The sequence below is a fragment of the Macaca fascicularis genome, chromosome 15, assembly GCF_037993035.2.
Source record: "Macaca fascicularis isolate 582-1 chromosome 15, T2T-MFA8v1.1".
NCBI lineage: Eukaryota > Metazoa > Chordata > Mammalia > Primates > Cercopithecidae > Macaca > Macaca fascicularis.
Window position 1 is genome coordinate 48,226,603 of NC_088389.1, and position 26,584 is coordinate 48,253,186.

Here is a 26,584-nt window from a genome sequence, read left to right on the forward strand (position 1 = left end):
AGACCCTTTCATAACATCCATCATGGGAGCCATTCCACCATTTAAAAATTGATGGGTGATGGCCAGGCGCAGGGACTCACACCTGTAATCCCAGCATTTTGGGAGGCCAAGGTGGGCAGATCACTTGCGGTCAAGAGTTCAAGTCCAGCCTGGCCGACATGGTGGAACCCCATCTCTACTAAAAATACAAAAATTAGCCTGGCATGGTGGCGGGTGCCTGTAATCCCAATTATTCAGGAGGCTGAAACAGGAGAGAATCGCTTGAACCCAGGAGATGGAGGTTGCAGTGAACTGAGATTGCGCCAGTGCACTCCAGCCTGGCAACAGAGTGAGTGAGACTCTGTCTCACACACACACACACAAAATGATGAGTGGCATGTCAGTGTTCCCCTGCAACCTGTAAAAATCTTCATCTCCATCTCCTCAGGCCTTACCTGACATTACTTAATAATGGGGGGAAAATGGCATAACCTTAATGACCAACAAGAAGGAGGCACATGGAGACCAAGAAGCCAGGGGGGCCATGGTGAATGCTTGTACAGATTGTTGTTGCCCAAGATGCCAGCCAAGGGAACAAAAGGAGCTGAAGTCCAGCCAGTGGCTGTCTAAGTGGTGCCTACCCTGTGGAACTGCATTTTCTAATTGCACAAAGGAGCCATGTGGCCCAGCAATGGCCCTGAATGCTACTGGTCTTTAAAGATGCCTGATCCTTCCAGCTAGAATCTGGTCAAGCTGGCAGCCCCATACTGCACAGCATGGTAACGCTTAAAAGTCTTCCTCTAGGCATCCTGTCCAGGTGGCATTCTTTGCTGGCCGAATGTCCCTGTAATTTCACAGGTACTCTCTGTGCACTAGGCGGTATTCGGATATTATTTAATTTTTTCCTTTGCCTTTCTGCATGAGAGGAACAAACACAAGACTCTAGGATCCCTGGAGTGGTTTATTCCATTAGAGATTCTGTTTCAAAGGAGATAAAAAGCTTGGCAGAGATGTGGGAGATGCTTCAGCAGGAAGCACACTGGCATCTCCTCACTCTATGTGTGGCCTCAGGCGAGTCACATTTAGGCCTCCATTCCCTGATTCTTTACTTTGCAAGTTTAACTGAACATGTACTCCAACTATGCTAGAAAGAGTTTCCCAAAATAAGGACGGGAACTAGGATGCAGGCAGACTTCTGATCCACCTACCTAAATCTAAGTCATCTCTTAGTATATAACCCTTTCCTCTCGCCTGGCCTGCATTTCCCACTGTTAAGGTTTATACCTTTGGGTGAGAGATCCAAAAAATTTCTTGATGTCAGAAGTTGCTTTTAGGATAGCAGAAGAAAGATGAGTATCTTTTCTAGCATCCTTGCATGCGTTTGCTAAGGGGCCAAAATCGCATAATCAGAGACGGCTTGTGTATTTTATCACCTGTTCGCTGTCCTGGAGGGCTCCACGCCTAGACCTGAGGGAAAGAGAAGCTGGGAAGGCTGGAGGAAGCGGGCCTTGATGAGCATCAAGCAGCCTCAGGTCCCACAGTACTCTTCCCTGTGATCTACACAGTGAAAAGGGGAAACACGAAGTGGGGATTGTGCTCAAGAGATCATCTTGGCTCCGGGCCCTTGTGATGGAGGTACCAAATAAGACCTCCATGCTGGAAGATCGCTGGAAAGGACTGAGACACCATCTTGTCTGCTGCCTTCAAAATGCATAATTCATGAAAACTGTGGAAGAGTATGTCAGCAGGAGGCTTGATGTTTTCATTCCATCAAGAATGTAGAAGGGTTGGAAATGACCACGTTACAAGCTAAGGGGCTATGCAAGGTGACCTAAAATTGGAAAAAGACTATTATCAAAGCATTCTGTAGAGAGAAAACTTGGGGTGTGGCAATCATAGGCCAAAAAGCCTAGAACTGGCTACCAAAAAAGTTGACTTTGCAGCATTCCTTCCATTGCAGCAATTATTCTGAGGGCTGGAAAATGCATGCATTTTTGCATTTGTAAAATGCTCTTACATGGCCTTGGTGTATGGAAGAAATTCTCCTACTGTTTTCATAGTTTTGGGCACTTTAAACCCAATTTACCAGACCAATAATGAGGTGATTATAATGGATCCTACAAAACCTGAGTGAGGCACGATGACTCTGGTACATCTGGCAGGCGTTCTGCTACTGTTGCTAAGTAACACACATGAAATGTTGAAATGCTGGACTGCAATTTAAGAGTGTTTCCTCCCTTACCTGTGCCAGCTTCCAAAGCTGACCACAAACCATAAGCATCTAGATTTTTTTCAGTCAGCGAAGAAGGCTTTTTCTGTGTGGTCCTTGGAGGATAGGGCAGGGATCAGAGAGTGGATAGGAGCTGCAGGGAACAAAACTTTCATCCCAAAGAAGGATGCTCTGTAATAATGACAGTTGTTCCAGTATAGACTTGAGTTTTATTTTGCAAGTAAATGAGTTTCCTGTCACTTTCAGGCTTTGGGGAGAGACTGTTTTTTGACTCCCACTCATTATGTTCATTGCAAATTCAAGAATTAGATAGGAGTTGATCCACATAACATGTCAGTTATGCATACTCTAAGATTCTATGGTTTTATGAACTGTCATAAAATTATTGCCTTTGCAAAAGCAGCACAATATTGAATGTAAAAACCAAAAAAGCAACTATTTCTTTTTAACTCTGAACAGACTTTCATGGCTCAGTGCTGAAGAGAAACCCTATAGTTTCATGCAACTGAAACACTTTGTCATTTTGCACTGAGAATCACTAATGTTATCTTCATAAATCTTTTTAGGGTTGTGTATTATGAAACTACTTGGTGGTGAGATTTTCATCTTAGTATCAATACACATAATGCCAGGCTTTTGAGCAGTAGTTCTCAATTCGGAGAGATTTTGTCCCCCAAGGCAACATTCAGCAACGTCTGGAGACATGTTTTATTATAATGACTGTGAAAGGGTGATGGTGCCCCTGGAAACCATTGGGTAGAGGCCAGGGATGCTACTAAATATCTTGCAATACTCAAGACAGCCACTCACAACAAATAACTATCCAGCCCTAAATGTCAATAGCACAGCTGTTAAGAAACCCTGTTCTGGGGGATGGAAGAAACAACAATAACAACAGCACTATTCTTTTTTTTTAGAGGCGAAGTTTTGCTTTTGATGCCCAGGCTGTAGTGCAATGGCACGATCTCAGCTCACTGCAACCTCTGCCTCCTGGGTTCAAGTGATTCTCCTGCCTCAGCCTCCTAAGTAACTGGGATTACAAGCTCTTGCAACCATGCCTGGCTAATTTTTTTGTATTTTTAGTAGAGACGAGGTTTCACCATGCTGGCCAGGCTGGTCTCGAACTCCTGACCTCAGGTGATCCATCTGCCTCGGCCTCCCAAAGTGCTGGGATTACAGGCATGAGCCACCGTGCCCAGCCAACAGCACTGTTCTTACTGACAGCCTGCTGTTCTTGGCACTTCACAAACACATCTGACCTCTACACATTACACCAGCACTGGAAGGTGGGTATAGTTTTCCCCAATGTACAGGTGAGGACACTTAAGTTCAGAGAGTTTACATGGCTTGCCCAAGATCAAACAACTTGTAAATACAGAACTAGGACTCCAACCAAGTTTGGTCAAGCTCTGAGGTCTGGCTTTCTCGTGAGTTTGCTATGCTGGAGCCCTTTTCAGAAGCACACACTGTTTCTAGCAGAGGTTTAGACTGTACACAGGCTAGAAAGTACAATCAGGAACAAAGGGCTTCCAAAAGAGACAGAAGGGAACCAAGCCTAAAATGAAACCTGCACTTCATGAAAGAACCTGAAGGGGGCAGTCTCACCATCACGATGACCAATCACAATAGGCTGAAGACCGGCACCTCCAGGGTCGTGGTGCATCTGACACACCGTCTTCTGAAGAAGTGTGTGTGGAGGTTGAGGAGGGAGAATCACATTACCTGTCCCTCCTACATCACGAGGTGAACGTTAGTGTAATTTCACTCAATATCAGAGGTCTCAAAAATTTTTAGCTTAAGATAACTTCTGTTGAGATTTTTGAGAACATGCTTTAGAATTAGGCAGAGTTGAGTTCAAATACTTGCTCTTTCACTTATTATTTTTTTTTAATTATTTTTCATTCATCTTGTATTTTCTTCCATTGATTGTTTTTAGGGGGGGCAACAAGTTACTTCACCTCCTGTGCTTCTCTTCTCTCATCATCATCATCACCATCATCATCACTACCTCATGGGAGTATTATGAGCCTTAAATTAGAAAACTAATGAATTAAATGGAGGCAGAAAAGCTAGGCCACTATCCAGAAGGGAGTGACAAACCAGGAAATATTACACAATATAGTGACACTACTATATAGTTTACTGTATACATAGCATATATAGTTTTATTTTGGAAGGAAACAAAAGAATGGAAACAATAATTGGGCTGCATTGCCAAATGTGGCTGAACATGGGATGGGGACCCAGGCTGGAAGTGCACAGATGTGGAATGCCACTGTGGAGTGCTCCCCTCCCTGCTCAAAAGAACAGTGAATCACAAGTTAAAAATAGCAAATGTGAAGAACACAATGAATCCCAAGCAAGTGTCCTTTGTGATTTCAATGAACGTTTCAGTGGTTGCCTTCTCTAGAACAGTTGTAAGTAACTGTCATCTTCTTGGTTGCCAAACCCCATCACATAACATACAGATGCTTAATAAGATACACATGCTTATGCCTGATGTCTCTACGTCTTTGGCTTTAAGCCTCCTAACAATGTGGGAAATTAAGTGAATTCTGGTATTTGCCAGAGACCCACACAGATACTCAGAGAATTATAGGTCCAATGTGGAAATGAAGAGTACACTTGTATCCTGATTTTTTTTTTTTAAAGTTGCTTGGCTCTCTCTAGGTTAGCAACTGAGACTTCAATATTTTATTCAATGAATATTTGATATGACATATTTTAGAACAGACAGCTGTTCTGATGAATTAGTCATCTCTGTGATGAATCAGTTACTTAGACCTAGCCTTTTGCTTTTTGAGAACTCAACCTCTTTCCTCCACTCTGACCCGTTTGCAAAATCACTTCCTTCTATAACAGTAACATTTCTTGGCACAGGTACATTGTTGAGAAAAGAGATCTCTAACCAACTCCTCAAATTAGAGAAACTCAGAATACCAGAGCTGGAAGATCCTAAGAGATCTCTCACTGAAGATATTAAGAAACTGAGACCAGAGAGAGTGAAAGACTTGCCCAAGGTCACACAGCAAATGATCAACAGAGCTAGAATTAATACCCTGGCTTTGTGACTGCTCATCCCATTTTCATTTAATACTCATGAAGTTTCTCATCTTCATTGAGGTTGGTCTGCCCCCAACTGATAAGGTTGGGAGACAAATTTTCCCGATATTTCTCACTAATAAAAGGAAGTTAAAAACCCTATATTTTAAACACTTTAGTAAAACCCAATGAAATGAAAGAGAATCTTAAGTGGGAAAGTGACGAGGTAAGCAACAAGACTTGATACTTGGGGTAGACATGAAGTAAACAGGGCTATGTGGATCAAACTACCTAAAATCTCCAAAAGTATCAATCTGAGGTCCACATGTGGCCGCCAGGGACCCACCACACACAGTATCAGCATGGACAATGGCTGGCAATGGGCCCAAGCCAGAAACAATCTCTTGGGCTTTCTCAATATGTCACTCCAACAAGAAGCAATGCATTCAGAAGATGTGGACATTCAAAAAAGTCAAAAAAGGAAACGTCTACAGATTTTGCTTTCAACAATTCCAATGTTATTTAGCCTATTTTAATTCTGGTTTCCAGGGAGCCAAAAATATACTCCTGACATTACCCAGGGGAAAGCTGTGCAAAAGAATGACTACCTATTTCTCCATGGTGGCAGCCAGGTTTTCCTCTTCTTTTGCAGCTGCTTTGGTGTCACCTCTTCAAGACCACATTACTTTGAATTTTAGCAAGAAATCTTGGAAGAATGGTAGAATTTTCTGGCCTTTGGTAAAGTGGACAGTTTTCCCGACCTGGATCATCCTTAGCCTGATAAACCAAGGCTGTTTCTAATCCACTTCAAATGAAAGCTTGGCTCTACTGTGGGGCCTATGGAGGAGAGATTTCAGTTCTAAGCCAGAGCTACTCTCACCTACAGAAATCCCCAAAGCAGGTTTCACATTTCCTTGGGTCAAAGTAGGAAGGCTCAGAAACAGTTTGAATCAAGGGTTGGGATGTCCTTTATCCTTGTGTGTGAAGCCAGCTTTCTCATAAACATGATTTACTTCCCCCTCTCCTGGGGGGTTTCTAGGTATTAAAAATGGGATTTCATTTATGATCTATCCATTTTTCCATTTACAACAATCATTCTTGAACCTGACTATACAACAGAATTATCTGGAATGCCCTTTTAAAAAACAGATTACAGGACTCCTTACTTGGGTCACTAAATCCAAATTTCCTAGAATGAGGCCTGGTAATTCCTATTTTTTAAAACCTTCCCAAGTGATTCTAATGCCCAGGGTTTAATATCCTAGTTACATTTTTCCATCCTTCCTTCCTCCATTCCTTCCTTCTTTGTGGGCTGCCCTCAAAAGCTAAGCACCACATATAATAATTCTGGCAGAAAAACAACATTCACCCTTCCAAACCACCACCAATTTATAAATAACATTTTGGAAAAAAAACATGTCTGTAAACCTGGAACTTCTTGTACAGTTACTGGCACTGTAAAGAATCACAGAATTAGAATTAAAAGGTGATTATGTTCTTTCTTCTAGGAGGTACCTAGGGAAATAGACATCTGTCTAAGTAGAAATTTGCATGCTTTATTTGAAGTCTTTGCCATATTCAAAATGGCCTACACATAAAGAATTAAAGAATGACCTAGATCCTACCTACACCTGAAGTTCTGAGTTATGATACCATTATCTTTTTGTTATCTAAACTAAATGACCCAATTTCCCTTAGTCTTTTTTTGTAGAAATGTTCCTTGTTCTTTGGTTACCATTCTCTATTTCTCCTTCAGTGTCTTAAAGCTATTCTTAGTTCAACAACAAGGATGAAAATACCTTCAGGGCACAACTGTACTAATAAAGTTTATAGATTGCAAACAGTTGATGTATCTCTTTAGGAAAATCTAATTGATTGCTGGGGGTGACTTACACTAGTGGGCCCAAATCTAAAGATCTACAGATTAATGTTTTGCTTTGAGTAAAGGTTTCCCTTAAAATTCCTTTATTTAATGGTTCTGTATCTGATCTTATACTTTTCAAGATTCCTATTATATAAAGATCAGATCGCAACTTTGATCTTGAAGTCACTTATATTCTCTTACTCTCTTCTTCCTTTCTCTCTGCATTCTTGCATTGTTGTAGTTAGTCCTCTTTATTTTTATTTTTATTTTTTGAGATGCAGTATCACTGTGTTGCCCAGGCTGGAGTGCAGGGGCGTGATCTCAGCTCACTGCAACCTCTGCTTCCCAGGTTCAAGCGATTCTTGTGCCTCAACCTCCCGAGTAGCTGGGATTACAGGCGCCCATCACCACACTGATCTAATTTTTGTATTTTTAGTAGAGATGGGGTTTTGCCATGTTGATCAGGCTGGTCTTGAACTCCTGATCTCAGGTGATCCAGCTGCCTCAGCCTCCCAAAGTGCTGGGATTACAGGCATAAGCCACCGTGCCCAACCAGTCCTCTTTCTTTTTAAATGGCTTTTCTGTAGTTTCTCTAATGCCAGTCCATTTTCCCAAATGCATGAAGTTTTCAATTCAACAATCATGCTTCTGGAAGACTGAATTATTCGTCCCTATTCTTCACCCTTCCCTGATCTGTGTTCCTTCCACTAAAAGTTGGCTGGCTGTCTCCTCCCTTGGTTTTGGGCTTGCTCATTGACTTGGTTTGGCAGATGGCTTGTGGGCAGTTCTGAGCCTCGGCCTTGTTTCTGTTCAGTCCTCTTGTACCTCTCCCATTGCCAGAAAGAGACAGCATCATGGTTAGCCTGTTAGTGCAGGGTAAACAAGAGTGGACTCAGGCAACATGCAGCTTGGAGTCACTTAGGTGAGCTCAGCCCTATCAGCAGAGCCATGCCAGGCAATCCACAGGGACTTTGTAACACTGTGGGGTACTCATGTTTGCAATGAGCCTTTAGAACTATTCAAATATCATTCTGTGAGTGAGAACTAAGCTATGTTCAACTACAGGGAAATGTCTTAGGTGACTGAATGTCCTTTATGGGAAGAGAGATAACAGCTGTTTCTTCCCATAGGATTGAAGATTAAAGACACTAATAAACATTGTGGTAGAGAAGATGCCAACAAGACGAAGAGAAGCAGAAGCTGACTTCCAGGGTAGGAAGAAACTCCTCCCTCAGGAGGCCCTGCAGAGGAAATGATGCTCACCACAGTCCTGCTCCTACAGAAAGCAGCTCCAGGGAGCACAGTTCATCCCAGCACACATCCAGTGCCCATTTGGCCCAAAGTCATGACTAGGACAGAAGAAATGGCCCCTGAATCCAGACCTCACCATACACCCCTGTAGGCTATTGTGATTTCCTTTCTCTGGCTTGGGATTCCAGCTCTTAATGGGCAAGACTGCCTGCATACATTGAGTGAGCTCTTTATTCCATTGACTTAAAGAATAAAAAGACCTTTATTAATTTTTTTCTGAGTATGATTATGACCACCTGAACAATAAACCAGCCCCTAACTTGCAACACCTCATTCCAATGGTCGATTTAGCCAAAAACTGAGTCTCAGTTTAAAACTCTAGCCTCCACATGCAATGGCTCATTCTACAAGTGCAAGTTACCACCTATTGGACCATAATAACAACATATTTGCATTCAAGCCAAGGTTAAACTGCCAATTTGATTGGAAGACCATGTTTCCCAATGCTATTTAAGAAAAATAAAAAAGGATGGACACTTTGGTTCACACCTGTAATCCCAACACTTTGGGAGGCTGAGAGGGAAGAATCATGTGAAGCCAGGAGTTCAAGACCAGCCTAAGCAACATAGTGAGACTCTTTCTCTACCAAAAAAAAAAAAAAAAGCCAGGCACAGTGGCATGAGCTTTTATTCCAAGCTATTTGAGAGGCTGAGGTGGGAGGAGAGCTTAATTCCAGGAGTTTGAGGCTGCAGTGAGCTATGATTGCGCCACTGCAGTCCAGCCTGGACAGCAGAGTGAGACCTTATGTCTTTAAAAAAAGAAACAAAAAGAAAAATAGGAAAGGTCATGTAACTAACTTTATCCTATTTTCCAAATCCTTTCTGCCTTCTGTCTATAATAACACCTACTCTCTCTCTATATATATGCATATAATATACATATGTATGATATAAATTGTTGGTAACAGTTTAGCCTTTATCCTTTGTATTCTAAGAAAAAGCACGTGCATGTACATGGGTGTGTGTGAGTATATATATGTATTTGTATATACAAACCCTCCAAACTTTTGCTTGGCTGGTTTCCTTCACAAACAATGTTTAGCCAAGCTGCTCTGAAAGCTCTTTAAAATGCATGAGGACCTAAGCAAAGTAGGGACATAGTCTGAAGTATGCCTTTGGGATTTACTCAGCTTGCTTTTCCCTTTAGTGACACTATTACAGGTGCTCTCAGAGTCTTCATTTGCTGTTGGTTGTAAGTGGCTGGTAGCAGTTTAGCTATTACCCTTTGTATTTTAAAAGAGCTCATACTGGGTACAGTGGTTCATGCCTATAATTCCAGCACTTTGGGAGGCCGAGGCAGGCGGATCACAAGGTCAAGAGATCAAGACCATCCTGGCCAACATGGTGAAACCCTGTCTCTACTAAAAATACAAAAATTAGCTGGGCGTGGTGGCGGGTGCCTGTAGTCCCAGCTACTCGGGAGGCTGAGGCAGGAGGATTGCTTGAACTCAGGAGGCGGAGGTTGCAGTGACCCGAGATCGTGCCACTGCACTCCAGCCTGGCGGCAGAGTGAGATTCCTTCAAAAAAAAAAAAAAAAAAAAAGACAGAGAGAGAGAGCTCATAAGCTTAGAAGACAGAGATGAAGCTCCAGATGGTGATATTTCAGGCAGAATTTGGTGGGATGGGTTGGAGGGATAGATTTGGTTCTAAAGCATCTATGTGTACCACTTTCCATCCCTATCTCATATCTCTCTGGCTAGGTATCCTGGGACCTGGCGTGGCTATAGCTCCCAAGTAAAAACCTACATTATTGCTGTTGTGTGAGCCTGGCCAGTCATTGGCCACAGACAGGTCGCTTATTTCCCAGATTGAAATGATCAGATCCTGGTTGAGAACCATAAAGAAACCACTCTCTGAGCAGTGAAAGCAGACAATGCAAAGTGAATTTGTAGAGCACGGGCACATAACCACGAGCTCTCACTCAGCACATCCACACTCTTCGTTTTAATCCCAAGACTGTTGACTACAGTTTTCCCATTTCGAATTGACCAAATATAGCAATGTTGAAAACAGACTCACTACAGCAGCAATTACAGCTAACAACCTGACCTGAAGGAGGAAAAAGATGAAAGCTAATATAAGAACTCAAAGGGAGCACCTGAAGGGGCAAGCTGCTCACAACACCTCATGGGCCCATGAAGCCATCACTGTGCTGTATTACAGCCCAATGCAATAATTAGTATTCTTTGCAGCCACAAAAAAGGATAAGATCATGTCCTTTGTAGGGACATGGATAGAGGTGGAGGCCATTATCCTTAGCAAACTAACGCAGGAACAGAAAACCAAATATTGCATATTCTCACTTACAAGTGGGAACTAATGATGAGAATGCACAGACACATAGAAGGGAACAATACACACTGGGGCCTTTCAGAGGGTGAAGGGAGGGAGGAGGGAGAGAATCAGGAAAAATAACTAACGGGTACTAGGCTTAATACCTGGGTGGTGAAATAATTTGTTCAACAAATCCCCATGATACAAGTTTACCTATGTAACAAACCTGTATTTGTATCCCTAAACTTAAAATAAAAGTTAAAGATAAAAATAAAAAATAATTAGTACTCTGTGTCATAACTCTGGGTCATGTGGAAAAGTTTAAACAACATCAATGTGTTTTGTTTAGCAAGAAAATTGTGAAGTACAGGAGAAGGTAACAGTATTGAGGAAGGCCACCTAGAGGAGAGCAGTGGTTACTGCACCAAAAAACTGTTGCAGGGGTTCCCTGGCTGGAATCCACCTACCTCTGAATGTTATCTTCGAGTTGCTTGACTCTGAACTCATCCTCTTCAGACTGCCGCCTCCTGGCTTCCTCCTCTTCTGCAGTTCCAGCGGGTATGCCCTGCAGCAGCCATTTCTCCCGAAGCACTTTGGACTGTGGGAGTGAGGGAAGACAACAGACAAGATGATACTTTTCAGTCCACACTCTCCTCTCCCTCTGCAGTGGTGCTGTTTTAGCTTCACCCTTCACCAGCGCTGCCTGAATCGCTGCCTTTGCCTCCTCACTAACTTGGCTCCCTACTTCCCTCTAGACCAACACCCAAAGAGATTTATATCTACATCATTTTCTATTATTAAAAAAATTTAAAAACAGAGTGAACTGTATAATGAATGACCATGTAATCTCATCTAGATTTAACAATTATGAACATTTTGCCATATTTCACCATATATTTTTCATCAAATGATTTTAAAGTAAATAACAACCGTATTTTACCCAACAATATGTCAGTAGGAGTCTCTAAAAATTAAGAACATTTTTCTATGCAACTGCAATTTAATTAAAAAACTTTCTAAGACCACCTAACATCTGGTCCATATTAAAGTGTTTTTAAAAGATGGTCATGCCTCTTCTTCAGTTACTCCCTTCTTTAATGGCTCCCAATCATCTTCAGCAATAATCTCCAAATGCTATAAAAATCATATGCCCCTAGGTGGGCATGGTGGCTGATGTCTGTAATCCCAAAATTTTGGGAGGCAGGAGGATTGAGTCCAGGAGTTGGAGACCAGCTTGGGCAACATAGTGAGACCTTGTCTCTACGAAAAATTAAACAATTAGCTGGGTGTGGTGGTGCATGCCTTAGTCTCAGCTACTTGGGAAGGCTGAGGTGGGAGGATTGCCTAAGCCATGTAGGTCAAGGCTGCAGCGAGTTGTGATCATACCACTGTATTCCAGCCTGGGTGATAGAACGACACCCTGTCTCATAAACAAACAAACAAACAAACAAACAAAAAAAAAACTATACATCCCACATTTGCAAGTATACTACAATACGGTACAGTGGAATAAAAAGCTTTTGTTTCAGGTCAATGGTTTGGAGGCAGCAATTACTGCTTTAAGAGAGGAAATGAAAACAGTTCAGGAAAAAAGCACGTTGAAATTCCCTAAAAGGAAGAGCAAGGAGAGGTAGATGTGAGAGCATAATTTTGATTCAGGTTCCACTTACATGGTCCCTAGATGGCTGACGGCAGCAGCTACTGACCCTGTGCCTCATGGCTGAGGACCAGTGAGCATGACCATGGGCAGGTCAGTGGTCACCAGAGGAGACCATGGTGAGGATGCAGGGCATATGACCAACTCTTCCCAGGAACAGTAAGCAACCAAAGGAAGAGCAGGAGCGACGGCTATGAAGCCAGCTAACACAGAATAAAGACCTGGCTCTTTGGCTCCCTGGCTCACTGGCATCACCTCTGTCCAGAATTTCATTTGATCTCATCAGGCAGGGTGAGCGAGGCGAAAGGAAAGAACTCTTCTAACGACTGAGAGCCAGGGAATGCAGGCTTGGAGCAGACTCCCTGAAGCTCTTATGAGCAAAGGATGCACAAATCCATAGACTCTCATTTGTATGCGGCATTAAGGGCATTTTATTATGAACCTACAAGATGAGTCTTTAAAAATTGCCAACACTGGGCCGGGCGCGGTGGCTCACACCTGTAATCCCAGCACTTTGGGAGGCCAAGGTGGGTGTATCACCTGAGGTCGGGAGTTCGAGACCAGCCTGACCGACATAGAGAAACCCTGTCTCTACTAAAAATACAAAATTAGCCCAGTGTGGTAGCATGTGCCTATAATCCCAGCTACTTGGGAAGCTGAGGCAGGAGAATTGCTTGAGCCCAGGAGGCAGAGGTTGCAGTGGGCTGAGATCATGCCACTGCACTCCAGTCTGAGCAATGAGAGTGAAACTCCGCCTCAAAAAAAAAAAAAAAAATTACCAACACTTAGTATTAGTAAGTTAGACTTCACTAATGGTCCTGATTCACCGTTGTATTGAGAAGTCCAGGGGTCATTTGGTGCTGTAGACACCCTGCTCCATGCCCAGGAACAAGTTCAATCAGCCTGGAATTCCTCCACTTCCAGGATAGACTCTGTGTTGACAATATATCATCAGTGTGGGTTCAGGTGATCACGGTTTTTATTGATGTTATTCTTGCCTTTTCATTACAAATCATTATTTGTGGAGATCTGTTTGATTACTCTTGCAGCACATAGGCAAGTTTATGGTACTTGACCTGTAATTTTTTAATAATTAGGCTTAAAGACTTGAGTTTGTTCACATAGAATTATTCCTAACTATACTCTTACAGTAATTATAGACAGGAGTCACCCCCACATCCCAACATGTGTAAACAGTCATGCATCATTGGTAACATGCTGCCTGTTGAATGTGCTCTGTATAAATAGTGTGCATCTACCACCAGGGTAGGTATTAAAATGTACAGTTTTTACATTATAGGGCATTGTTTGATAATATAAAATCATGTGTAAAAGAGTGCAGTACAATTTGTTTACGTTGGTTGCTTATCAAAGCTTTATCAGAGATTCTTTTCCATTGGAAAGTGGGAAAGGGTGGCAAATCGGTTGCTCTTTCTACAAAAAATTCAGAACCATTGTTCTCCACATAAACCTTTCAGAATTTCCCAGACAGACCCTGTTTGCACATTATGAGAGGCCATTTTTTTAATCAATTAATGTTTTTATATTTTTATTCAGATATTTAATCTGGTGTAGGCACAAAATAAATTGTTAATTGGTAGCAATTCTGAAGTAGAAGAATGATTATTGCTTTGCTTTTCTTGACCTATAACTTGGCTCTAAAATTTACTCTCAGGAATCGGGTAGAGACTGCAAGAGGCCATGCTGAACAGTGGCTAACAGCCTGAGATCTGGAACCAGTCTGCCATTTACCAGCTGAATGAGCTTGAACAGGCTCCTTCGCCTCACTGAGCCTCAGTTTTCTCATCTGTAAAATGGAGACAATAGCAGTGCCCATCTCAGAGGGTTGTTATGAGGATTAAAGGAGTTTATGGGCTAAAAGGGCCACACACACACTTAGTACTATAGAAATGTTTACTATTATTGTTGTTCATCCTGTTCCCGTGGCCTCTGCTTTATTCACCTAAGAAAGAACAAGTAAAATACCACCAGAGAAGCCTTCCACCTCTACTGGCTCTGAGACACACTCCATGGCCCTTTCATAGTATCCTCAAATTGTCTTTTTACATCTGTTCCCCCCTGTAGCCTGCCGGTTCCTTGAAGGCTGGGACTGTCCTTTATCCACCTTTGCATTCACTGTGTCATCCAGAATTTCCCAATTCATCCATTTATTCATTCAGTCAAGGGAACTGTAGCCCAGTTCCCTTGAATGAATGAGTAAATGGATGAACTGGGAAATTCTCAACTTTCCTTCACTCTAATTATTTGGGAGGGATAGGGACCACACTTTCAGGGTGCTTCCTGTGCTAAAGATGTCCGAACCACAGAGAGTAAAAACCTTAGGATTCTGTGGGACAGATATCCTGGAAGCCTTGGCGTTGGTGTGGACCCTTCTGGAAAGGTAGCTGTGGACAATCCTGGCTGTCTCTACCCCAGCAGGAATGCTCTGCAGCCACATCTTCTTGCAACGTAAGTGGCTGCTCTTGGAATGTTCTCTCTCCTTTTCTTCACACAGTGCCTCCTGCCACCACATGAAGGCTCTAGGCCCTTACTGCTCACCAATTTAGCTGCCACCATCAGCAGGTAGCTCTGGCCAGAGCAGCCTGGTGACTCTGGTCACCCAGAGGTGTATGTCCCTCTACTTCCATCTCTTTTCTTGATACAGGCATGATATCATTAAGAACATCCCCACAGGAGGAGCCAGGAAGAGAGGCTCCAACAGAAAAAGGCAGTAGTGGGGCTGGGTGCTGTGGCTCATGCCTGTAATCCCAGCACTTTGGGAGGCCAAGGCAGGTGGATCACCTGAGGTCAGGAGTTCGAGACCAGCCTGGTCAACATGGTGAAACACGATTTCTACTAAAAATACAAAAATTAGGTGGGTATGATGGCAAGCACCTGTAATCCCAGCTACTCAGGAGGCTGAGGCAGGAGAATTGCTTGAACTCAGGAAGCAGATGTTGCAGTGAGCCGAGATCACGCCACTGCACTTCAATCTGGGTGACAGAGCATGACTCTGTCTCAAAACGAAACAAAACAAAACAAAACAAAAAACCTGGAAAAAGCAGTAGGCCTGGTCTCACAGAATCCTGTTTCACAAAGGTGTTTAGACATTTTTAAGAAGCCAAAAATGTATAGTTGATTTTCCACTTGGCTCCAAAGTCATGCTGTCGGGAAATCACCAACTCAACTCAAAAGGCTTCCTTAACTGACTCCAGATCCCCCTCATGTTGTCTCCAAAATGTCTCCAAATGGAATGGGGTATACTGAGTGTGCCATCCGAAGCACAGGTTCCCTAAACTGTGCTGGCTTGTATTGGCTGCCCGAGTGTTTCAGAATTTAGTGGAAGCAGAGCTCAATAGAAATAAAAAATTAAAATTAAAAAAACTTTTCTGTTTATGGCCTTTATTGTCCAATTACATAAAAAAAGTATCATATCTAACATAGTATCATAGCTTTAGTAGAGATGGAGTTTCACCATGTCGGCCAGGCTGGTCTCAGACTCCTGACTTCAGGCCAGAGTTGGCCTCCCAAGGTGCTAAGGACTGTCAAACTTCACATTTGTCAAATGAATGTCACCATGACAAGTCAGTACAAGGAACGAGCAGATGGGGAGCTGGGAGCTGGACAAAGGGGATCTTGACAGGGGCTTCTGAAAGGAGGACAGAGGGAACTCCCAAAGTAAATCTGTTTCTTGCTCTACTGGCCTGGCCAGCTTTGGAAAACAAAAACAAGAACTGAGTTTCCCAAACTTTAGTATGCATAAGAACCAGCAGGAGAACTTCCTAAGACAGATTCCAGGACCCATCCATGGAGACGCAGATCCTCTAAGTCTGGCATAAGGCCTGGGAATTTGAATTTTAATAAGCTCCCAGGTGATGTTGTCATTGGCAATGCCAGACTGAGGACCACAATTTGAGTAGCACAGCATGAGGACCTATGACTATCCAAATGCTTGAAGAATACACAAGCTTTCTCAATGGCTGGCCAAACACCATAATCTAAAAGAACTCCTCATCCTCTCCTTCTGTGTCTCCAACTCAGGAGCAGTGGCTCTCTTATCCCTTTCCTAGGTGCCAAGAACTCTGCCAGTCCCTGAAGTCACAGCCCAGGAAGACAGGCAAGTCCCTACTCTCACCCAAGCCTTCATCCCAATAAACAAGGATGCAAGATAATTTCAGACTATGATGCTGCCTAGGAAGAGGTAGATAGGACAATGTGACAAATGGGGGCCAAGGGAGGACACTTAAAGTGGGAAAGGTCTCTCTGATGACTTGAATATTCGAGTTGAAATCTGAGATCCGGAGGGGGTGTTCCAGGTGGAGGGACTGGCAAATGTACCAGCCTGGCAGTAGGACAGAGTTTGGTGTGTTTGTGGACCGGAACAAATGCCCGAGTGGTTGGACCACAATAAGTGAGGTTGGGGTAGGAGGGCAGAACAAATTGAAGATGGAGAAGAAGGCTGGGGCCAGATTAGGTAGGATTCTGTAGCCTTATTAAGGAGTTTGCTGTGTGTTCTAAGTACAATAGGAAGAACACATTGCAAGGGGCAGGATTACAAAGTACAAGTGATGGGAGTTTATTGTATGGTTCAAGTGACAGAGCATATTAGCTTGAAACAGAAGAGAGACAGAAGAATCAAAAGGCATGGTGGTACATTCTGCAGGTAAAATCAGTGTGACCCGTAATAGATTAGATGTGGGCTGAGAAAAAGGGAAGGATTACGGCGACGTATAGATATTTGGTTTGAGTGAAAGGGTGAATAGTGGTATCATCAATTGGAGACAGGGAAGAGTAGAAGAACAAATAATAGAAAAGCAGAAAATAAAATCTTTCATTTGGGGCATGTTAAGTTTGAGAGGCTTCTAAATGAAAGTGACATCCATCTAAGTGGACATGTCAGAAAAGCAGTTGAACGTGGATGACTGGGATTCAAGGGCCATTGGCTGGAGATGTCAATTTGGGAGTCATAGATACATAAATGGTATTTGCAGCCATAGTACAGGGTGATGATGGTGATAATATGATCATTCTTATAGAACTCTTACTGCTTTATGTGCTTTACATGTAAATCCACTTAATTTTCACAAGCATCCCACGAGGTAGGTGCTAACATTAACTGACTTATCCATGGTATCACACCGAGTGAGCTGTGGATCTGGGATTTGAAGCCAAGAGGTACACTCTGCTATCTTGCCTCTGTGTAAGATCACTGAAGAATACTTTTTTGGCTCAAATAGGATTTACAAAATCATCAAGTGCCGCTGATCCACTTCCTAACATGGAAAACTATTTTTCAGCTCCTCTACTGGTGGGTTCCACATTGATGCTCTCTCTCCCCCACTTGCCTCTGAGTCCTCACAGTCAGGGCTATATCTTTTATTCATCCACGGAGGCTGACATGTGAGGAATTCTTGGAAAATCATGCACATACACTGTACTTTAGCAAATATAAAATCTTGGATCATTAAAGCTAAAAAAAAGATCACAGAGATAATCTAACCCAATCTTTTTCATCTACAGCTAAGGTAACTGTAATGAAGTCACTTTTCTTACTTTCTTTTACTTTTTATTTTATTTTTGTAGAGATGGAATCTATGTTGCCCAGGCTGGTCTCAAATTCCTAGGTTCAAATGATCCTCCCACCTCAGCCTCCCAAGTACTGGGATTACAAGCATGAACTACTGTGCCCAGCCTAGATACCACTTTTTGAGGTGACCCCGGTAGATAGTGAGGCATGTCTGGAGAGGGTGGGTGAGGCAGAGTGGGGAAGTAGGAGGTGAATCAGAACTTGTAATAAGTCTCCAATTGTTTCCTGGTCAGATGTTTGTTATTTTTATAAAGTCATATCTGGCAATCTTTTTTACTTGCACATTCTGGCTTTGATGTCATACTTAGATAAGACTTCCTTACCCTCACTATAAAAATATTCGCCTGTGATTCCTTTGTGTACTTTCATGATTTTACTTTTTACTCTCGATCTTTCATTCATTTGTAATCTGGCTGAAGCTGATATTGGCTATTCTAGTGGATGATGGTTGGAATATGGCTAAATTCAATTTTCTTTTCTTTTATTTTTATTTTTTATTTGAGATGGAGTCTCATTGTGTCACCCAGGCTGGAGTGTAGTGCCGTGATCTCGACTCACTGCAACCTCCACCTCCCAGGTTCAAGCGATTCTCCTGCCTCAGCCTCCCAAGTAGCCCAGCTAATTTTTGTATTTTTAGTAGAGACGGGGTTTCACCATGTTGGCCAGGCTGGTCTCGAACTCCTGACCTCAGATCATCTGCCTCATCTTGGCCTCCTAAAGTGTTGAGTTTACAGACATGAGCCACTGTGCCTGGCCTAAATTCAGTTTTCTAACAGAAGATGGGTTAAACTCAGCGTGAGGCAACAGCTGTGTTTGTGTTTTCAGACATTCATCTGTGTCCTGTCCCTCTTCCCCTTCCCCTATCCTTCCTACTCTTTTCTTCCTCTTTCTGACTCCCAGTAAATAAGATCTTAGTTAGGTTTTGAGATTTTGCTATATGCTTCAGTCCACACAGGGAGAAGCCAACCCAAGACTTCTGATAGAAGAAATCAGGTTTTAACTTCCATTCAAGCTCTGTGTATGGAAATAAGGGAGGAGATCTAAAGTTACTTTACACTGTGTACCATGCCTATCTGTTCAATATTTTAAAATTTGAAATAAGCCTTTCACACATGCCAGTAACAAGGAAAAGTCTAAAATTAGTGCTAAGTCTTCAAACCCGGGAAAGACACTGTAATATCTTTGTAGCAAGTCTTCTGATACCTTCAGGCTCTTCAGCAAATGACCTTAGTGGGTTGACAATAAATATTTCACAGGGTCACAATTCAGCCTTTCATCTTTTTTCATCCAGCTTTCTTGGAAGAAAAGGTTGTGGTCTTCAAAATATAATGACAATTTTTATAGCTTGGATTAGAAGACAACTCTAGAGAGGGTTCCCTGCTCATGAATAAGTAATTTAAAGGCAGTTTATGTGTTGAAGATGTGGTATTAGCAATTTGATTCTGACAGGGCCAACTCTGTCAGGCAAACCTTTGTAAATATGACAGTCTCCAAGGAATTCATGTTGCAATAGGTACTGAGTACCTACTCTGTGCCAGGGCTTTGAACAGACCAATAAAATAGACGAATCTCTGGCAATTCAACCAAGGGACAGAAGGAAATATTAAATTCATTCTGCTCTCATATGATATAGTAACTGATTTATTTTTTAAAAGTCCATATCATCACAAGTCTCATTATAAAAACAATAAAAATAAATAATTGTTTCTATGAAATAAAAACCCAGGACAAAAATTTAAAGACATTTAAATCAGCGAGGGAAAGGATGAATTAATCAATAAATCACATTGAGACAAGCAGCTCAGCATCAGTAAAAAGTAAAGTTATATTCCTACTGCATAACTCATCTGTAAATAAATTCTAGATGAATTAATGCTATTGAAGTATAAGAAACATCATAACTAACAGTTTGAGATGGAGACATTCTTTTCAAGGATGACATCAAAGTCAGTTATCCTAAAGTAAAAGAATGTTCTATGGGATTTTATAAAAATTATAAATTTTTGTATGGAAATTAAAAAGAACCCACATAAAAAAGAGGTAAAGGTTAATGTTATTTCAATACTAATGTTATATAATTTCATTTTACCCACAGGTTGGTGAGCCCTGTGAACGATGGTTACATATCTTAATCTACAGAAATACATTGGGGAAAAAAGTATAGAAGGATATACCTCTGTATGGGTTCTATCTGAATGGTAAGTATACAGTACATACGTTTTTTCTTTATATTTTCCTGTACTTTTTAATTTAGTTTTTGCAATGATTACACATTCTTTCCTTTTATAATCATCAAAAATAATATAGCTATAAAGATTGCTTACTAGTTCTACTTGTAATGTTTAGAAATTATTATGCCACACTACATATAGCTAAGGATGCTTTAAAAAATAAATCTGAGGTTAATTTGGCCTGGAGTTCAAAGTGTCTTGAGGTTTCCTAATCACTGGGATGTAGCAGCTAGTATTTTGCCATTTTATACTTTGGTCTTTTATTGTATTATAGAATTTGCTCAAAGTCCATATACAAAGTGATGATATTCCATTTTGTAGAGTTGCTCACTATATGCTCATAAATATTGCAATGAGTAAGTCTTCTAAAAATATTTATGAATGCCAAAACTACTATCTTGCATATTATTTATTTGCTTTGACCAGGGACAAGTGAATCTGTCTAAATAATTCATCTCATTGCATGAGAATAAGGGTCCACAGGCTATTTGATAATTCCCACAAGTGAGAATTATATCTTAAGACATAGAATATGAGAATTATATAAAGAATATGAAAGTTATATCTTATAAACATGACAACTAACTCTAATGCAGTAAGAATATTTTTTTCTAGAGATTTTGCAAATTAGTGAAATAAATATTGATTACTGACATATTTCCTAATATTCTCTACTTCAAGGAACTTCAATAATCACAGTGCATGTCTCCACATGATCTGAATTTTCTGGAGGCCATAACAATATATTTAGAGTAAGAGAGACAGCAATGATAGTAACTGGCATCTCACTAGATGAATTACTCCAAAGGAAACATTTCTTTCAAAGAAAACAGTGGCCTGGAAAGAGCTCAGTCTTTGAAAGCAGACAGCCCAGGAGTTTCTCTCAGGCTCCCTCACTTATAGTCTCTATGGTCTTGGGCAAATCACTTGACCTCATGAGTTTGTTCCCATACCTATAAGACAAAGAGAGTAATAACTGTCTTGTGGTCATTACTGAGGGCATGTGTTTAAAGTACCAGGCACATGTTAGGCACTCAAAAAAATGGTGACTGTTACTGACGGTGGCTAACAGGCTACTAGCAGAAAGCTGGCTGACTCCTTGGAGAGGCTCACAGAGGAGAAAATACAACCTCCGCGAATGTACTTCCATTCAGGGGTGAGGCCACGAGACTGCAAACTGGATGATTACAGGGAAAAAGTCTCATGCTATTCAAGTTCAGTCACCAGTTTATTGATTTAAAGTGAAATATATGCCTTCCTAGTGCCTAAAGTGATCATATCTTTCAGTCAGGCAACCCCTTCCTCATATCAAAATAACTGAATAATTATAGGGAGGATGAATTCAGAACAAAGAGAGGTAAGGTCCTGAGGGAAGTTTCACCGGGGCCTCACTGTGGCCTGAGGACCCTCCTCACCTTACCACTGACCCCACCTCACCAGCATACAGAAATTCAGGACCTCCCAAAGCTGGGGGTCTTTCTGCATGTAATACCAGACAACTACTGCCACCTTTGGAACCTCTGAGCTTTTCTTTTTCAGTATTCAAGGCAAATAACTCACCCTCATTCTGTCCACACAAGCCTTTCCCAGAGAGAGGCATACAATGCCCTGACCTCCACTTAGTAAGTTACCATCACCTCCAGTCCTCCCCACCTCACCCACCTCCTGCCCTGCAATAGCAAGGTTGCCATGGTGCAAGTGTCAGGTGATTCCTCAGATAACCAATCTCATCAACTGTGCAAGAATTTTACCAAGATAACCATAAAGAACTAGCTGATTCCCTTGTTTCCAAGTCCTTGAGAAAAACCTCACTGCTTCCCCATACAAGACCAAGTTAATTTTTACTGTTGTTTCTGTTGATTGGATGGATGGATGGATGGATGGATGGGCGGACGGAAAGATGGATGAACAGATGCATAGATGAAAAATGAGTATGTAATCCCAGCACTTTGGGAGGCTGAGGCAGGCAGATCACGAGGTCAGGAGATCGAGACCATCCTGGCTAACATGGTGAAACCCCATCTCTACTAAAAATTAAAAAAAAAAAAATTAGGCGGGCATGGTGGCAGGCGCCAGTAGTCCCAGCTACTCAGGAGGCTGAGGTGGGAGAATGGCATGAACCCAGGAGGCGGAGCTCACAGTGAGCCGAGATCACGCCACTGCACTCCAGCCCAAGTGACAGAGCGAGACTCCGTCTCAAACAAGCAAACAAACAAAAATGAGTAGATGTAAAATGAACAGAATATACTAATACTGCACTGGACATCGGCAATAAATGAGCCCTTGGTATCTTATTTGGCATCCAGGATCATGAGAAGGGAGACCAAAAAAAAAAAAAAAATCTCTTGATGTTTTGACATATGTTTATTCCCTGACTGGATTCAGGGAATACAAAAGCAAAGGACTACATTGAGCTTAAAGTGAGGCTGTCTAGCCAAAAGCAGCGTCTTTTTTTTTCATTCAGTCCTCTTATTTAAAAGTTCACCTTTAACCAGGAATTCACTGAGGTTTTAGTACATGTTGGTCTCTTACAAGTACCGTACTGGATGGACTATACCCTGAGCCAGAGACCTAGCTCTGTCCAGATTGACCTTGAACAATTCACTCAGTTCTATTAGGTGTTTTTAAGGCCCCCTCTCTGTGAGAAGAGGATACTAATTTTAGCCCTCCATCCTCCCTCAGGAGCGTTGTGGAGAAACAGCAACAGCACAGGGGATACAGTGTGAGCTCCTACAAAGAAAGATCTGTCAATGAATTTATATGATGAAACAGAGAGAAACAGGCAATATCCTCGGTATCATGCTGCTTTTCTTCCTTTTAAGCACATTTCTCTGGTTAAGGTTAATGGCAAAAACTGATAAACATGCTAAGCAGATATAGGTCATGCTGCTATTTTCAATCAGTAACTTGCTTGCTGATGGCTCTCATTTTGGGAATTCATTTAGCACAATCCTGTTTTCTAGAAAAGGATAGGAAAAGTAGCCATAAAGGTTTATCTTGTTGAAAAAAATCCAAATAATTCATACTGAGCATCACCCCGAAAGTCAGCACCACCTTCCCACCCAGCCCTCTGAGCAATGCAGCTCTGTGCAGGCAACGGCACAGCAACATGAGGTAAGCAGGAGAAGGTTTTCCTACCAAAAAGCCCAGGAGCAGTCAAAGGCAAGCAGCAACTCCCGGCTGGCCATTGGAATGTGGTCACATTATTCTCTGAACATGTGAAAAGCAACATTCTGCAACCAGTGGGGTCCCTGTGACAGTGACAGAGCTTTCTCCTGAGCTGTAATCAATTACGATGCTTAAGTGCATTATGTTTTAAAGAAAAAATAAATAGCTCTTGTGTGCTGTCTCCCTTTCTCTCTCTCTCTTTTTAGATGGTACCATGGAGACCCGTCTGAGTCAAATCATTTCAAAGCCATCTTTGACCAACTGCTTGCTCTCACAGAACACTTTCAAAATTGTTAAAGTAGAAGTAAAATAAATGAATAATCTGAAATACACAGTGTTGTTGTTTTATCAGATTACATTGTTTAATCTCCCTTTTCTCCATATCAAGAAAGGAAACACTAATATTTTTAAGTGAGAAAAAGGACATTCTGTGAAATATATCTTTTGGGGTCTCTGAGCAAACACACCCAGCACCTATGCATGGGAGAAACAATCCTGAAACGCTGCCTCACCCACCCTGTGGAGTATTCTCATCCAATTTCTATATATAGCCAACACACTTCACATGCACAAACCCTCCACCCCATCCACATGCACACTGTAATCTTATGCTTGCAGAAATTGGAATGCTGTAATAATGCCCTGAATTTGAGAAATTCACAAGAAAAGCCAAGAGATGGTTTCCTGATTGAATGAGAAAGGCTGGTTTGGTTGGCGGCAGTGCCTTCACGGCAGGGCAGGCACTGCCCAGCTCTCCGGAGTGTGATCTGCATGTCTAATAATGGAATAGGTTCCTGGGATCAGCCGCTTACCTTGGAATGCTGCAGCAGAAGTATCTGCTCGTCAAGCTGTTGTCGCTTGCCTTCTATTTCAGTCTGCCTCTTTCTTTTTTCCTTGAAAATAAAGAGAGAGAGGCTGTAAGAGTGGGTGGGTGTTGGCTCCAGAAATTTTAAGGCAGAAAGCAGCAGCAGCAGCACACATCTGTATAGATACTTCCAGAGACACTGGGCACACACGCAGTGTCACCTGCCCCACCGTCTCTGGGTGTGTTGCAAGCAGCAGCATTCTCCTAACATGTCTGCTGTAGGCTCGAAGAGTGGGAGAAATTCTCCTCACTCAGCCAGGCTGCAAGAATTTAATCCAAAAGAAAAGGCTGTTTCTACACACACACACACACACACACACACACACACACACACAGAGAACCATGTTCTGTGCAGTGTTAATTTGGACACAAAGAATAAAAATGTCTCAATCCAAAAGACAGAGGTTCTTAAAACTGCAAATACCATAGAATGAAACAGTGGGAAATTCTGGGTGAGATTTATTTGATCAAAATCATAGACACAAATAAGCAGACATTGTTTCAAATTTTGTAGGACAAATCACCCAGTTGGACATACCAAACCATGCAAATGAAATGGGTGACCTTTGCTGCCACTAGCCTTGGGGTAGCATTTCATGTGGGTGTGGCAGCAGAGGTTATGGTAAATATGAAGTCTGGAATCTGTCTGTCTGAGTCCAACTCCCAGCTCTACCACTCACTACCTGTCTGACTTCTGACAAGTTCTTCTACCTCCCTGGGTCTTGGTCTTCTTGTACGTAAAGTGGACATAATAACTGCACACAAACCACTTGGTTGTGGAGTGGATTAAATGAGAGGATGTAATGTAAAAGGCCTAGAACAATACCTGGCACAGAGTAAGTGCTCAATCAATGTTATTTGCTCTTAGTCTTATTGTCGTAAGTTTACTTATAGGTAATGCCTGGAAGCTGGTTGTAAAGGGATATATTTTCCTTGCATTTCCACTATAACCTTTCCATTACAGTGTACCCTCCATATTTTTCTCCTCTATACTTCTCCAATGCAGACAATAAACATCACATGAATGTGATTCATGAGAACAGAAAGGTCTGCTCTCATGATAGTTTCCTTGTTAATGTTCTGTTTCCAAAGTGTACAGGAGTGGTTTGCCGAGACATTTATTATACTGGAGCATTTTCGTTTACTCCCATATGCAGAGAGAAACTTGTTAGACAAGACATAATGGCATTTGACAATACAACAGCCAAATCCTGGGGACAACAACAATGCGGAAGCCTGGCTGCTGTGCTCAGTGTTAATGGAAGCTTTCATTTTATGTAGTTGCTATGTTTCCGGGGCTATGATTGTACCATTGCTATTCAAATCAATGTAATAATAATGTGTGTTACAACCAAGGTTTTCTGTGCAATGCCCAGACCTTACAAAATATTAGCTCATAATCTTAAGCCACTAGAATATAAAATCTAAATCATGGATATAATCCCCCTGACAAAGTAAGACGCATGAATATTTTAGAAACATAGTACCATTTACCAAAGAACTCCAATCAATGGTGCATAATTGATGTTACTTAATCCCAGAGTGTGTGTAAGACCATATAACATATGACAGTAGATGGGAAAAGTGAGGCACAGTGGGAACAGCCCACCTATCCAGCATCTCAGAGAGAGCACATGATAAAGCTAGGGCTTCCAGGACCATCTGCTATCTCTACATTCTAGAATCTCTCAAGAGTAGATTTACAGGACTTTGTCAGTCATTCCCACTGGTTATCAAGATATGTAGTTGTCCTACGTTTAAATACAGAACCAAGATGTATGTCATAGATATGAGAGGCTGATGACTCAAGATTTCCACAAATATTAATTGAGTGTCATGTGCTCTCATTACGTGTCTTGTCATTTCCAAATCATTCCCAGGCTTTCCCACAGCCGTGACTTTGTTCCATCAGAAAGTCCTCACTCCAGAGTTGCCCATCATCATGTTGGTGAACCATTCTCTGAGCAGAAGAAACCTTACCAGGCAGTATGGGAAGTAGACTTTTACATGCTCAAGCAGCAGGCTTATTGGTGATCGCTGTAACTGACATGGTCATGAAGGATGTAGAGTTCAAGTTAGTTCTTTAAGAATGGGTAGGATTTAGGGCCGGGCACACAGTGGCTCACACCTGTAATCCCAGCACTTTGGGAGGCTGAGGTGGGTGGATCACCTGAGGTCACGAGTTTGAGACTAGCCTGGTCAACATGGCGATACCCCGTCCCTACCAAAAATATAAAAACTAGCTGGGCGTGGTGGTGCATGCCTGTAATCCCAGATACTTGGGAGGCTAAGGCAGGAGAATCACTTGAACCTGGGAGGTGGAGGTTACCATGAGCCAAGATCATGCCACTGTACTCCAGCCTGGGTGACAGAGTA

At 42.0% G+C, this 26,584-nt stretch overlaps 1 protein-coding gene across 32 annotated transcripts in view; it reads right to left on the bottom strand.

Annotated features, from left to right (window-relative positions):
* PALM2AKAP2 (PALM2 and AKAP2 fusion) overlaps nucleotides 1-26,584 on the bottom strand; it is a 523,331-nt gene that overhangs the window by 273,485 nt on the left and 223,262 nt on the right. For all 32 annotated transcript variants that reach the window (XM_074016842.1, XM_074016837.1, XM_045373610.3 and 29 more), the window contains 2 exons: nucleotides 24,156-24,236; nucleotides 11,168-11,298 (listed from right to left, as the gene is read on the bottom strand). Coding sequence is in view for 28 of the 32 variants with exons in the window: in XM_074016837.1 (XP_073872938.1) it covers nucleotides 11,168-11,298; nucleotides 24,156-24,236 (212 nt within the window). In the remaining 4 variants the exon portion in view is untranslated. The remainder of the gene's footprint in view (nucleotides 1-11,167; nucleotides 11,299-24,155; nucleotides 24,237-26,584) is intronic.